General features: G+C 44.0%; 1 protein-coding gene across 4 annotated transcripts in view; it reads right to left on the bottom strand.

The window, feature by feature from the left end:
* Positions 1-4,922: 4,922 nt before the first annotated feature.
* The window catches only part of IRAK4 (interleukin 1 receptor associated kinase 4), a 37,321-nt gene continuing 25,995 nt past the window's right edge, over positions 4,923-16,248 (bottom strand). For all 4 annotated transcript variants that reach the window (XM_075551854.1, XM_075551853.1, XM_075551855.1 and 1 more), the window contains 2 exons: positions 6,457-6,615; positions 4,923-6,329 (listed from right to left, as the gene is read on the bottom strand). In XM_075551854.1, coding sequence (XP_075407969.1) covers positions 6,294-6,329; positions 6,457-6,615 — 195 coding nt within the window. In that variant the 3' untranslated portion in view covers positions 4,923-6,293. The remainder of the gene's footprint in view (positions 6,330-6,456; positions 6,616-16,248) is intronic.

Below are 16,248 nucleotides of genomic sequence, written 5' to 3' on the forward strand. Positions count from 1 at the left end.
TAAATCATCAAGGGTTCACGAGGGAGGGAGTGGGAGAGGGGGTAAATGAGCTGATAACAAGGGCTCAAGTAGAACAAAAATGTTTTGAAAATGAGGATGGCAACATATGTACAAATGTGCTTGACACAATGGATATGATGAGTTGTATAAGCCTCCAATAAAATGATTTAAAAACAAATTCAGCTAAAATCACATTTTAAAAACCTGAAATTATATAAACCGAAAAAAGACCACAAAGTAGGAATTCAACCTCCAGAACAACAAAATAAGAAAATCAAGGACCAGATAAGAGTAGAAATTGGCAAAATAGAATTGAAATATAAACGATAATTGATACAAGTCCAAAGCTGGTTCTTTGGAGAGGTTAAGGGACTCTATAAGCCCCTGGTGAGGAGTGAGAGAAACGAGGATGAAAGTAGACAGGGACTGAGAACTCACATCATATCAGAAATGGAAATGGGGACATCATTTTGAATACCATGCCGCTCATAAGAAGTTATATGCAATTGACCACAAACGGACATTTGGGTGAAACAGACACATTCTTAAGTCATAACCATATATAAACATTTTAAATCTGAAACAACCTATGATTATTAAAGGAATTGAACCTGTAATTTAAAACTTTCCCACAAAGACAACCCCCAGCCAAGGCAGCTAGGGGAATTTTACTTAACAAATAATAATACCGATTTTACACAGAATATTTCAGAGAATAAAAAGGGATAAAGCCAGTATAACCTGGAGAGCAATCCTGGCAACGACGTGACACAAAATGTTGTAGGTCAATCTTTCTCAGGTACACGGACCCCAAAATCAAATGGATACCTTACGCCATTTGAATCCAAGTTTATGTTTAAAAGAATATGGCACAATCTAGTTTGATATGTTCCCCAGAAAAAGTTGGTTTAACATTCAAAAAGTAACCAGTATGTTTTACCAATGTGAAAAATGCATAGGGGTGGGGGTGGGTAGCACCTGTCCTCCCGCCTTCGTAGGTGGCAATGAGAACTGGAAGCGCTAGTCCAAGGCTGGCTGTTATGAGGCAGGGATCAGACATGCTGCCGATCTTCAGCTGTTGAACAGATTCTGGTGGCAAAACATCCTTCCCACAGCACTTCTCTTTTTGGTTTTTAATTTTTATTGTACAGGTCACACACAACTCACAGACAATACTTAAAATTATGGAACTCAGGAGGGAAGTAGTAAGTTCCAATTCAGGTTCAGGAGTGACTTGAAAAACAATTCTTTCATTAGACCAGCCTCTTTTCAACTTTGCCAGCAAGGATGCCTCTTTTCTGGGCTCTTCTCGTCACCCAGCACCTTGGTCCCTAACCTGCTTGGGCAAGCATTACAAAGCACTTTTAGTTCTGCCTATTAGGTGTCCAGAGTCACCCCATTCTGCCAGCAAGCCTCTTACCCAAAGGCCCTCAGCTTTATTGCTCCAGACTAAGAAGCTCTATGCCCTTTCTCATGGCAATGTCTTAGTTCTGCTGTTTTTGCTGCTGCTGCTGCTAGTTCTCCCGATGTTGAGTGCCAGGGCTTTTTCTCCTGAAGCGAGGAGGCTGGAGGACATTGCTGTCCCTCTTTCTTAATGGTAAGGAGATCCCCCTTTCTACTTCTGAGACGGCTCATTTTAAGCCTTGAGGGATGGCAAAACTAACCAATTCCCGGTCCCACTCCCATAAGTGTATCACCCCCCTTATTTTCATCCTTAGTAGCTAGCCAATCTCCTAAGTGGCTCACAAGCACCTCACATTTGATGGAAGGGCTTATTCATTCACTGCACCACCACAACTACATTAATAGAATAGAGGAGAGAAATCATGTGGTCATTTCAAAAGGAAAAGAATCAACATTCACTCGCGATTAAAAAATAACTAGGAGAACATGTGATATAATCTGGAACTTAACATTTGTCCTACCCAGAACAGTTGTAGAAAGTTAATGACAAAGTATGATTCTTAGCTCACTGCTGACCCAAAGAACTTCTGATAAAATATTCTATAAATAAAGCTTCCTTCTAATTCCCCGTTTTCTCAGTTACAGTACATTTTAGACATTCCCTGAGATGGCACATCAGTAATCCTTGTTTCATTGGGTATTCCCAAGTATTCGTAGCCAGGCCAATCTCTGTAACTCTCCAAAATTTATTTCCCACAACTCGCCACTCTGCTTGCTTTTATTTGTGTGTGACCTCCATCTGAAGGACTTTCTCTGGAGGCCCACCTCAAGACTGTTGCATTCATTATGACAGTCTTACTTTTAGAAGTAGGTGGCCAATCGAAAATAATGAGCCAATGTTGAATTAATTTTTTAAGTGAAGGCATTTCATCTGAGAAATGACATTTTAGCATTCCCTTTGGAGATTAATTACTTTTGCTTCCCTATTGACTACCTTTGAGACTGAAATTTTAATTATTAAGGCACCCGAGGCAGTCTACTTCCGTACAGAGTTACAGCTGTGGAAACCCTATAGGCAGTTCTACTCTGCCCTGCAGCATCACCATTGCACCGCCGGGAATCAGACTCTACTCCCTGGTAGTAGATTGGGTTGGGCTTGGGCCTGCCTTCCCTCTTGAGGTGGAATAGTGCCACATAAAAGACCATGACTAGCTGAGGCGGTGAATGGCTGCACCCTCTGGACACCTCACTCACTGTTTAAAAAGGTATTTCTTAATCACTGTGTTGCAAATGTAAAGGAAAATATTGGCAAATGGTTCAGAATACTTGCTTGTTCCTCACAGCACATATTAATTTGAAAACAAATCAAACAAAACCACTCTCGAGTTAAAGCATTTTAATAGGCCAACTAGAAAACCAATGGGTCAGAAATATGGGGAGAGAGTCGGTCTTTCTGGAAGCAGGTATGCAGGTGGTTCTTAATCATGTTTTCCTGATTCATTGGTTTGTCACAGTTGTTAGGGAAAACATTAAATAAAGCATCCTTTTCAAGAATGGTGACAAAAGGTTTAAAAAATAATAATGTTAAATGATTTTGTTTCTATTAAGATTAAATCAATTGCCATTGAGTTGGTTCTGACTTATAGCAACCCCTTCCTTATGTGGGGAAACATATTCCACATGAAGTTAAACAAACAAAAAAATCCCATCAGCTAGATGTCTAAAGACCCACTCCCACTGAATTGCTTTCAAGCCACAGTGAGCCTGTACGATGGAGTAGAACCATGCTCTGCGGTTGCCCAGGCTGAAAATCTCTACGGGACCAGGTACCTTCGTCTCTCCCCTGGAGCACCAGGCTAGCTCCGGGCTAAGCTCAAAATGTAGCCCACGAGGCTCCCAGGGCTCTTTTTATGCCATGACAGACTATCCATTTCTGCCTTGAAGGGATTCGGAAACAGAACCTGGACGGATCAAGACTCCTTCAGTCTTTGTGTAAGTCATGCTATAGGTGAGTCAAGTACAACCCTCTCTCATTTCCATAGTTAAGTGGGTCACACAAGTTCAGGAGTCCATGCCCTATCAGCCACCATCAAACCAAGGAAGTTACACTGCTGTTTATACCTGCCTTGAATTTACAAGTTCAAAAGACTCGTGTTAATAATGAAGTATGGTGAAAAGAGCTCCTTTTATGCGGCCTATTATTGGGGTTCTTAGGACAAAATTTGAGGCTTTTCCCTCTCTTAAGTCCTGAGGAGTTACTTTGGCTTCAGTTTTCTACCCTTGAGGGTTAGTTTTGTCCAATTGACATTTCCTAGATAAAATGTCAACAACTTTATTGGAGGTGGTCTGGCCTGGTGTGCAGACTTACCCTGGGATTGGTATGCGCTTGTAGGAACTGACAACGAACCTATGCAAATGAAGTGAGTTGGAGCCTATCTCCAGCTACTATGCAAATGAAGTATCTGTGGCCTAACAAGCAGGGGTAGAGAGAGGATTGGTCAGTTTGTGACTTTGGTGGGAGGACCGTGCCTTGAAATTGATGAGGATTTTGTGGATGTAAGTTATAAGCCCATGACAATTCTTCAGATGGGAAGCAGCACCAGAAGTAGCTGCGAAAAGGAGAGACAGGAACAAAGACAAAGGTGAGGAAAGGAGAGGCAAAGATGGGCAAGTCTTTTGTTCTTTGGCAGGTTATCAGGAGACACCACCAGTCTCTGGAAAAGGGCATCATGTATGGTAAAGTATAGAGGGGCAGTGAAAGGGTCTAGACAAGATGGACTGACACAGGAGCGGCAACAATGGGCTGTCATTAAGAACAAGTGGAAGGATGGCGCAGGACTGGACAGTGATTCATTCTTTGCACATAAGGGTCTCTATGAGCTGGAACCAGCTCGACAGCAACTAACCACCACCAACCACCACCACCAACCACCACCACCAACCAGCCACCACCACCACCACCACCACCAACCACCACCACCAACCACCACCACCACCAACCACCACCACCAACCAGCCACCACCACCACCACCAACCACCACCACCAACCAGCCACCACCACCACCCCCATACATACACACCACCACCACCACCACCATACACACCACCACCACCACTACCACCACCACCACCACTAACCCGCCACCTCCACCACCTCCACCACCATGACCACTACCACCAACCAGCCACCACCACCACCACTACCACCACTGACCAACCACCAAACACCACCACCATCACCACCGACCAAACACCACCACCACCACCTCCATCACCACCACCAGTTGCCAAGGCTTCATGAGCAAACAAATGAACGAACAAAAGCAAGTGATAAAAGAGTAGGGAATGAGGCAAAGGGAAAGGTGGTGAACAATGATATGCCATAAACTCCCGGGGCACATAATCTCCATCTCTCAAATGTGGGCAAAACTCGAGTATAGGAAGAGATTAAGGAGTACCATCCTGGGAGTAGCTAAATTTGTTTTCTATCGTTGTATGACACACATAAACTTGGTGATTCATAGCAACCTATTTATTATTTGACAGTTCTCTGTGTCGGGAGTCCAGGAATAGTGCAGAGAGCTTCTCTATTCAGGTCTCAAACAGCTGAAGTGAAAGTGAGACTGCTGTAGCATCCAAGGTCTTGTAAGCCGATTCACGTTATTGGCAGAATTCAGTTCCTTGCAGCTGTATGATAAGGTCCTTGTTTCTCTCTTACTGGCTGATAGGGATAGTGCTCAGCTCTTAGACATCATCCTCAGGTCCCAGCCAATGGGGCCTTCTGATGGCAGGGCAGCTTGCTTCTTCAGGGTCAGTAGGAGAATCTCTGAGTCTTTGTGTGAGCTCACCTGATTAGGTCTAGTCTACTTAGGTTGCGTCAAAATTGACTCAGTGGCAACTGGTTTGATTTGGTTTACCCAGGAAAAATATCCCCTGTGATTATTCAAAGTCAGCTGATCAGGAACCTTAATTACACCTGCAAAATCCTTTCATGATTACCATGTAACATAATCTAATTACATAATAATTCATCACAAACCAAAGATCTGATGCTCCTCCCATGATATGCCTATGCCATATATACTCGAGTATAAGCCGACCCAAGTAGCAGCCGAGGCACCTAATTTCACCACAAAAACTGCATTAAAAATGTGCTGTAAAACTAGCTTATACACAAGTATATACGGTACCTAAAATAGCACACTGTGAACATGATGCCATAAATATTACTGTAATAGAATTCTATAATTGAATTTATAATCTTTTACATAATTTTATCTTTTATAAAGTGCATGTACATATTCTATAGAATCTGACTTGCATGACTATCTGTCAGAGGCGTACAAGAAAATGGAATTCACTGCCATCGAGTCGATTCTGACTCAGTGACCTTGTAGGACAGAGTAGAGGTGCCCTTGTGGGTTTCTGAGATTACTTATGGGAATAGAGTTTCATCTTTCTCCTTTGGAGTGGCTAGTGGCTTTGGATGGCTGACCTTGTAGTTAGCAACCCAAAGCATATCCCACTAAGCGACCATGGTGCCTACACCAGAGGCATAGAAGGTATTAATTCATCCAATGCTGCTCAAAACTCAAGAGCAGCAGAGGTTGTGAGAATGCTTTTAATCTTGTACCTTTCAAACTGCTAGGTGAAGGCCTGAAGCTCCCAATCAATGACCCAGGGACGACTGCAGGCTATGGCTGAGGGAGAAGCTAAAGGGCATAAGGCTAAGCTACTTTTACTGTTCTTCATGTTTGGTTTGAAAATCACTGCACTGCTACTTGCTGCCCAGATATATAAAGAATGTTTATAAAAATATTCATTCATAAAAAATGGTTTAGATAGCATGTAATAAGCCAAGACTATACGCCAATAAAGTTTGAAGAAATCATAGAGGTGTCATCTCTTGCAGCAGAAGTTGAACCTTAAGAAAAGCAAGCAAGCAAGAAAAAAACACCAAATTAGATAGTTGATTTGAAATGTGCGCCTAAGGAAAACAAGCCCTCAACCCCGTGGCCTTCACTTTCTAAACAAGAGTAACATTTCCATACCTTCTTGATGTCTGGCCGTTTATTTTTCTTTTCATGAAGGCACTGACTAGCAACAGAGTACATGGCTTCAACTGCACTGGGGTCAACGTCGTTCATCTTCATATCAACGTAATCCTCAATCACCTTTTCTTCATCTTCGATTTCTTCTTTGATATCTAACTTTAAAATGAGTGTTACAGCTTTTGTTAGGAACTTCAAATAAAAGTGAGAGAAGTTAGGATGTAATGTACAGTGAGTTAATCTACTTCATAGTAACATGTGTTCTCATTTGACTATCTACATTTATAGCCTCACTAAGAACTGAATACACAGCAGTCCTAAATGTGCACATGCGCGAGGGGGCTTCACATTTTTTAAATTTCATTTTCCCATAAAACCTCTCATAGTCATTCAGTTATTTTTGCCTCCGAGATAACTTTAGTCATTTGTGTTCTAATGCTTGTACCTGTGTAGCTGAGCTAATTGTTTTCGTGTTCCCATTAGCAGCATTTACCAGGCTGGCAGCACAAGGTGGTCTGCTTCTTCCGCTTGTGTTTCCAGATACGGGTTTCCAAACTGAAGACACTGGTGGTGTAGTGGTTAAGCGGTGGACTGCTAGTCTCACAAGGTCATCAGTTCAAAATCAGGTGAGGCATTCTGCTCTTGGAAACCCCCAGAAGTAGTTCTATCTGGTCCTACATATGGGGTCACTAGGACTTGGAATCAACTAGATGGCAGTGAGGATTTATTTTTGTTTATTTGTCTTTTAATGCAAGACAGAGACTCCCCCTTCCTGAACTTCAAAAACATCTCAATGAGTATTCACTTTGTTGAATCAAAGAGCAAAAGGGAAGGGAGAGGTGAGGTGGGAAAAGGTCAGGATGGAAAAAAAAAAAAGAAAAGAAAAAAGGGAGGGGAAAGAATAGAATGAACAGGCTACCTATTTGAGGTAGGCTCCAATCCCACAAAAATCAACAAACTGCCCATAAGTCGATTCCAAATCATAGCTACCCTCCAGGGCAGAACAGAACCAGCTCTGTAGGAATCTAAGGCTGTAAATCTTTGGGAGTAGAAGGCCTTATCTTTCTCCCTTGGAATAGCTGGTGGGCTTGAACCTCAGAACCTGTACAGCCCAATGTACCATTGGTACAGAGACTACGTGTATTCCTTCCAGCCTCTTTGGATGTCTCCTGCATTGTTCACTATTTTGCCCACAGCATCCTTCAGTATCTAGCCCACTTGAGGTGTGAACTGTTTGTCCCGAGTTGTTCTTTCAGCTTGGAAGATACTGAGTGAGCTCTTCTCGTTCGGTTTTCTAACTCCAGGTGACTTTACTCATACCACATTCATCAAACCTGAAGGCTGAAAGAACATAACCTGCGTGAGGGTAAAACTCGTGACTGAAGAGGGTTCTTTGCTTGTTTGTTTGCATTTCATCTATATGTAAAGTCAAAGTTTAGGGGACTTTTATACATATATTGTGAAGTGGCAGGGGTAGTCTAAAATGAAAGTATGAAAAATGTATGTCTTTCCACAGGAAGTCCTTGTTAGAGAGCACCAGCTGCAGGTGAGTAAAACATTGGCCTTCATCTTTAGTCCTCCTGTACTTTTCCCCTTGCCCACCAGTATTTTTATTCTATACATTTTCTCTGTATACACTCGAACCCAGGCCCCAAGCTTTATGCCTGCACACTATGGTTTAAAAACGGAATTCAGGCTTCTCTGACTTCCAACAATTAATGAGACATCAAACTTTGTTTCTCTGATGAAGATGAAATTTCATTTTTTATGTATAACAGTAAAAATTCAATTACAGGTTTGTGTGGCATTTGCTAATGCCTGTCCTGGCAATGGGCCATGCCAAACTATATGTACATCTGTCATCCTGTGAAATTTTCCTTTATTTATTTTAAAAGGGGAAAGAAGCCTTCCTTTTTACTATTTTCCCTCATGGTTGAAAGACCTTCAGCCTGAGAGTGGAGCAGCAGCACAGCACCGCACAGAGAAGGAAGCATCACACAGGCCCACGGGGCCTCCTCCCATCCTGGCTCCTGGCTCCACTGACGTGCCCAGCAGCAGTGCAGCCTCTTATTCCCACAGGACAGGGCCTGCCATGGCTCCTCCCCTCCTGACTGCACCTGATCACGAAGTGGCTGTGCCACTTGATGGGGGAAATCCAGGGTGACAAGCGAGTCTTGCTCCTGGAACTCAAGCATCCGGGCCTTGTAGCCACCTTTCCTTTACTTCTCTCTCTCTGTGTGTCAGGATATGTGAACAATGTCCCAATGTGGCTGTAAGTGCAGACCCTGCCGGGCTCAGAGGCATACCCTGACAGCAGGGTTCCTGTATGCAGTGGAATCAGCTCTTGGGCTTTGCTTGCAAGATCTTTGGTTTGGCAAGTTCCCCTAAGGTTTCAATATAATGGGTTTAATAGGGATTTGACCATGGATTGTACAGGGATGTCCTGTATAAAATATGCTATTGGCACAACGTCCAAATCACCTAACATCCTATCTTAAAGATGCATGGTAGACATGAACTGGCGCATGACTGTTTTATGAACTGATAGAGAATTTTACCAATAATTCTATTCTGATACAAATTTGAATGGAATTCACGTCATTTTCCCTCTGCAGGCTGAAAATGCTGAAAGTAACAAAATACCAAAAAACAAGAGGGGCTGGCCCCAATCCCAACTACATGGACACCCCACACCCTCCCCCCAGAAGAATTCACTTCAGAGGACAGCACTGAAGCTACAGCTCAGGGAGAGTGGCACGTCTGATTAGAGCACACAGGAGCCAATGAAGAGGAAAGGAGAGAGTGGAGCACATCCTGGCCCACCAACCCCCAAGGATGATACTCCTGCTCAGAGGAGTCAATGCAGAAAGAGGACCATATGGCAGGCCCCAACACAAGACAAGCCATCCCTCACTGATCCATAGCACTCTGAGGGATAACACTGGAGGCACAGTGCGGGGATTGTGCACGATCTGACCCCACCACACTGGGTGATATGCTAAGGGTGTGCAACAGAGCAGCAAGGGGAGCAAAGCAATGAAGTCCCCAGGGTATACCAAAAATAGACTTTGGGGCGAGGGCATTGTACCCCATCAGACTCAACCGGAAAACACTCCTAAGGGTCCACAAACAGACCTGGAACTATTTATAGGTTTTTCTTTTTTGTTGTTGTTTAGTTTTGCTCTGTCTTGTTTTTGCGATTATGTCTCTACGTGTATATCTAGATAAGATAGGTGGGATAAACAATCTGCAAAAGAAAACAAGACCAACATTTCCGGCGGGGCGGGGGTGATGGGAGAGGAGGAAGCAGGGTAAAGGAAGTGGGTATTAACAAACCCAGGGACAAGGTAACACAAGTGATCTAAAATTGATGACAGGAAGGGCATAGGATGCTTGGTAGAGCTTGCTCAAGGGCAATGTAGAGGAGGAATTACTGAAACCCGAACGAAGGCCGAACATGACAGTGAGACTAGAGGAAATAGAGGAAAGAACTAGGAGGCAAATGGGCATTTATAGAAGTAGAAACACAGGCATGTACATATGTAAATATATTTATCACGATAGGGAAATAGATCTATGTACATAGAATCATATGTTAAGTATTAAGGTAGCAGATGGACATTGGGCCTCTACGCAAGTACTCTCTCAATGCAAGAACACTTTGTTCTAATAACCTGGCATTCCATCATGCTCAGTTTCCCAACATGATTGCTGAAGACAAAATGGGTACATAAGCTAATATGGTGAAGAAAGCTGAAGGTTCCTGACTATCAAAAGATATAACATCTGGGGTCTTAAAGGCTTGAAGATAAGCGGCCATTTAGCTGAAAAGCAACAAAGCTCACATGGAAGAAGCACACCAGCCTGTGTGATCATGAGGTGTCGATGAGATCAGGTATCAGGTATCAAAGACCCAGAACAAAAAATTCTTATCAATACCCATCTGTAGACAATTGGACATTCCCTTACAGAAAGGTCACAAGGAAGAGATGAGCCAGTCAGGGTGCAGTATAGCACCAAGAAACATACAATTTCCTCTAGTTCTTTAATGCTGCCTCCTCCCCCACCCCACTATCATGATCATAATTCTACCTTACAAATCTGGCTAGACTAGAGCATGTAGACAGGTACAGATAAGAGCTGGAAACACGGAATCCAGGACAGAAAAATCCCTCCGTACCAATAATGAGAATAGCAATACCAGCAGGTGAAGGGGGAAGGTAGGAGGCGAAAGGGGGAACCCATTCCCAGGGGGATAGACAATGCAAAAGTGGGTGAAGGGAGACATAGGTTAGTTTAAGACATGAAAAATAATAATTTATAAATTATCAAGAGTTCATGAGGAGAGTGGGGGTGGGAAGAGGGAAAATGAGGAGCCAGGACTACTGGGAAGATGGCGACTGCGTTGCACATACCAGAGGTACTCCTCAGAAATCCACCTAGGAGAGTTGCTAAGAGGGAAATCCAACACTGCTGGATCACAGGAGGAGCATCATAAAGATAGGTAGGCACAGATCCACAAGGTTTTGAGGGATTGGGGCTTTTGGTTTACCACAGTGGAGTCTGGCTAGGGTTTGACCTTAGCCCCGCCACTGTCTCAGCCAGAGCAAGGACCATTTGAAGCTGGCACAGGGGCTTTATCTCAACACAGCCAAAGTTTGCTGCCGCCTCATGGCAGGGATTAAACCCTTGCAGCCCCACATGCAGGGATCTGGGCTCAGCTATACTGTTACTTTTTTGTATATATTGTTACTTTTGATTCCCTCTTTTCTCTCTATTCCCCCCAATCTCAGGGTTGTTTTCCCCCCACTTTGTCTCTTCTCTGTTCTCTCACACACCATTGCTGACCTCCAGAACACTTCCCTTAGCCTAGGGCATTTATGCCTCCACTACACCCCATTAGGTGAGCTCCACTCTGGGCACGGTAGCCTGAGGCTGGAGAAAGCTGGCCCGCCCTCCACCAGGGAATATTCCGCCCAACTTCTTCACAGGAGAATTCCTGCCTGTGTGGGTGGGGGAGCTCCTATTTGTCCTCTGTTGTCCTGCGTGACTGAGGGAACTTCTTCCTGCCTACCTTAGTGCCTCACACGGCCTAAGGGCGGCTCAGCCAGCACTCACCAATGTTCCACACTGCTGCCCAGTCTCAGCAGTGATCTATCTGACCAGGGCAATTCTGCCCACCATTTGTGGTGTGCTACACCAAAGCAGGCAACCCAGCAGCCTTCTTGGGTACTCCCCTTGAGAGTAAAGCCACAGGAGGATAAAGTGGTAGGCTAATGCCATAGTGAAATTAGCTGTAGGCAGTTAGAAGAAGCATTCCTATGAGTCTCCCAGAGAGAGCTAGTGGTCTTCAACTCCCTGGAAAATGGCACCTGGCTCCTCTAAAATAATGCAAACAGCAATCAGCCCCAACAACCTTGATGAAAAAACCGGAGGAACAAAAAGGCAATGGCAGATGTCGTGAACCTAACAACATGCAAAGAAGCAGGCATTGATCTGCCACAGAAATAAATTTTCAGAATGCTGCTTGGAGTCATACAGGATATGAGGGAAACTACAGAAAAAGGATGAAATGATAGAGGAGATAAAGTCCATACACCAAAGGGAAATACAAGAGCGTAGGGAGAAAATAACAAAAACCAGTAGCAGACTCACGGACCTTGAGAATTAACTAGAGGAAGCAAAAAAAACCACACCAGTGACTTGGAGGACAGCCAAGCAGAGTTTAACAAATGTGAACAAAAATCTAATAAGATTATCAGAGAAGCTGAAGAAAACCTAAGAGCTATGTCTGATGCTCTGAAGAGGAACAGCATGAGAATAATTGGATTACCGGAGGAATACACAACAAAGAAGTCATCTGCAACAATAGTGAGATTATTATTTAAAGAAAATGCCCCCAACTTAATGAATGAAAACCAAGTAACCATTCAGGAGGCTGAAAGAACACCAGCTAGACTGAATCCCAAGAAGTCACCAAGGCACATAATAATGATGTGACAATTGTGAGAGCAGCTACAGAAACAATCACATATAAAGGTTCCCAAACCAGACTTCAACCCAGTGCTACAAGATGTGAATGCAATATACCAGCATGGAGTAGGGAACCAGTGGAGAGGTCTGAGGGGCTGGCCTCAATCCCAACTATGTGGACACGTGCCCCTCCCCCAAGAAGAATTTATTTGAGAGGACGACACTGAATCTGCAGCTCAGGGAGAGGGACATATCTGATCAGAGCACATGGGTGAGGGACAAGGGAAAAACATGGGACCCCAAATGGTAGAGAAGGGGGAGTGGCAGGCCTGGTGGGAAATGATCAAGGGTAAGGTTGCTTAGAGAAGAGGTATACTCTAGCCCAGGTGGCGATGAAGCATGGTAGTAGGGCAGGAGGAAAGTCAAGGGAGATGGAGGAAAGAGCTAGGAGTCAAAGGGCATTCATGGAGGTCTAGACAAAGACATGTACATGCAAATATATATAGGACGATGGGGAAATAGATCTATGTGTCTATATTTATAGGTCAAGTATTAAGGTGGCGGAAGGACCTTGGGCCTCTACTCAAACACTCCCTCAATGCATGAATACCTTCTTTTATTAAATTGGAACTCTATGATGCTCACTCTCCCGACACAACGGCTGGAGCCAAAGTGGGTGAACAAGTAAATGTGGTGAAGAAAGCTGATGGTGCCCGGCTATCAAAAGAGATAGTGACTGGGGTCTTAAAGGCTTGAAGATAAACAAGCGGCCATCTAGCTCAGAAGCAACAAAGTCCACATGGAAGGACACACCAGCCTGTGTGATCGAGTGGTCCCGAAGGGATCAGTTATCAGGCATCAAAGAACAAAAAAATCATATCATCGACTGCACACCTCCATGATAGGATCGCTGAAGACAAATGGGTGCATAAGCAAATGTGGTGAAGAAAGCTGATGGTGCCCGGCTATCAAAAGAGATAGTGTCTGGGGTCTTAAAGGCTTGAAAGTGAACAAGCGGCCATCAAGCTCAGAAGCAAATAAGCCCACATGGAAGAAGCACACCAGCCAGAGCGATCACGAGGTGCCAAGGGACCAGGTATAAGGCATCATGCAAAAAAACAACAACAACGATATAAGTGTGTGTGTGTATGTGTATATATGTGTATATGTATATGTATATATATACACCATATTAAATGAAGGGGGAAGTGCAGAGTGGAGACCCAAGGCCCAAGTGTCGACCAATGGAGATCCCCTCATAGAGGGGTTTAGGAGAGGAGATGGGTTAATTAGAGTGCGAGGTAGTACCGATGAAGAACACAGCTTTCCCTCAGATCCTGGATGCTTCCTCTCCTCAACTACCATGATCCGAATTCTACCTTGCAGGCCTGGATAGGACAGAGGCTGTACACTGGTACATATGAGGGCTGGAGACACAGGGAATCCAGGGTGGATGATACCTTCAGGACCAAGGGTGTGAGGGACGATGCTGGGAGAGTGGAGGGTGAGTGGGTTGGAAAGGGGGAACTGATTACAAGGATCCACATGTGACCTCTTCCCTGGGAGAGGGACAGCAGAGAAGGGGGGAAGGGAGACTCCGGATAGGGCAAGATATGACAAAATAACGAGGTATAAATGACCAAGGGCACATGAGGGAGGGGGGAAAGGGGAGGGAGGGGAAAAAAAAAAGAGGACCTGATGCAAGGGGCTTAAGTGAAGAGCATATGCCTTGAGAATGATTGGGGCAGGGAATGTATGGATGTGCTTTATACAATTGATGTATGTATATGTATGGATGGTGATAAGAGTTGTATGAGTCCCTAATAAAATGTAAAAAAAGAAAAGAGGAGAAAAAAATGATTAGGGCAAAGACTGTACAGATGTGCTTTATATAATTGATGTATGTATATGTATGAACTGTGATAAGAATTGTATGAGCCCCTAATAAATTGTTAAAATTAAAAAAAAAAAAGTCAGAGCACATGGGTGCTGATGAAGGGGGCCGAGGAAAGAGTGGAGCACATCCTGGCCCATCAGGCCTTGAGGACCATGTTCCTGCTCAGAGCAGCCAGTCCACAGAGAACACCATATGGCCGGCCCCACTATGAGACATGACGTCCCTCAATGCCCCATACCTCTACAGGGGATAGTACTAGAGACACCGTGTGGGAATTGTGCCCGATCTGATCACGCCACACCAAGGCAAAACACTAAGGGGGTGCAATAGAACAAGGGAATGGTACAGTGAAGTCCCCAGGGAATGCCAAAGGTAGACTTTGGGGCCAGGGCGTGGAGCCACAACAGACTAGACTGGAAAACAAACAGTCCTTGAACTAACAAGCTTTTCTTTCTTGTGGTGTTTTGTTTTGTTTTTGTCATTGGTTTGTTGTTGTTTTGTTGTATATTGTTGCTTGGTTTTGCACTGTCTTGTTTTTGTGCATGTTATTATCTCCGCAGAGCTGTCTAAATAAAAACAAAGCCCACATGGAAGAAGACCACCAGCTGGTGTGATCATGAGGTGTCGAGCAGATCAGGTATCAGGCATCAAAGAACAAAAAATCAAATCATTGTGAATGTGGGGTAATGCAGACTGGGGACCCAAGACCCATCTGTAGGCAACTGGGCATCCCCTTACAGAAGCGTCTCGGGGAGGAGATGAGCCAGTCAGGATGCAGTGTAGCCACGATGAAACATACAACTTTCCTCTAGTTCTTAAATGCTTCCTCCCCACCACTATCAAGATCCCAATTCTACTTTACAAATCTGGCTAGACCAGACGATGTACACTGGTACAGATAGAAATTGGAAACACAGGGAATCCAGGAAAGATGATCCCTTCAGGACCAATGCTGAGAGTAGCTATACCATGAGGGTGGAGTTGAAAAGGGGAACTGATTAAAAGGATCTACATATAACCTCCTCCCTGAGGGATAGACAACAGAAAATAGGTGAAGGGAGTGGGTAAAATATGACAAAATAATAATGATTTATAAATTATCAAGGGAGGAAGTGGAGGGAGGGGAAAAACGAGGAGCTGATATCAAGGGCCCAAGCAAAAAGCAAATGTTTTGAGAATGATGATGGTAACAAATGTACAAATGTGCTTGACACAATGTATGATGTATGGATTGTGATAAAAGCTGTACAAGTCCCCAATAAAACTGATTAAAAATAACAAGGAGAAAAGCTCTGAAGTCAGTATTTCCACCTTAGGGGAACGAGAGAAAGAACATCTCATTTTAAAGGAAGGAGAATACAGGTGATGATGATGTACACCCAACAAAACAGGAAATACTTCTGATGGGCAGAGCTTTCATAGAATACATCTTGCTCGGAATTAGTGCACCCCGTGGCTTTACCTGGGAGGTTCTCCCTGGTCACAGTGAATTATTTTTATAAAAACAGTTTCACTGGAACCTCATTTTTTGTGATGGCTGATTTAAGAGAACTGCGCATGGCTGTGAAATTTTGACTCCTGCTTGGGGAAAATGCTACTGAAACTGATGTGATGTTGAACACAGCTTAAAAGGTGAGGGCTATGGGAAAAACTCAAGGGTACAAGCTGTTTTCTCATTTCCCAAAAAGGTGACATGGCAATTGATAAACATCCTCATTCTGGACGTCCGTCCACTTCTCTAAGGAACAAAAATGTCAACTCATAGTGCATTTGGAGTTTGTTCCACTGTAGTAGTTACATAATCACTTGTCAATTTGAGAGGATTATGAGTGAAGGGGTGGACTCTAGCCTGTCAATCAGGTGATAGTCAATTAGGCCTCTGTGGTATGGCCTTCTCCTGAGGATTCTGGGCACTCCAGTAT

This window comes from Tenrec ecaudatus, chromosome 6, assembly GCF_050624435.1.
Source record: "Tenrec ecaudatus isolate mTenEca1 chromosome 6, mTenEca1.hap1, whole genome shotgun sequence".
Classification (NCBI taxonomy): domain Eukaryota; kingdom Metazoa; phylum Chordata; class Mammalia; order Afrosoricida; family Tenrecidae; genus Tenrec; species Tenrec ecaudatus.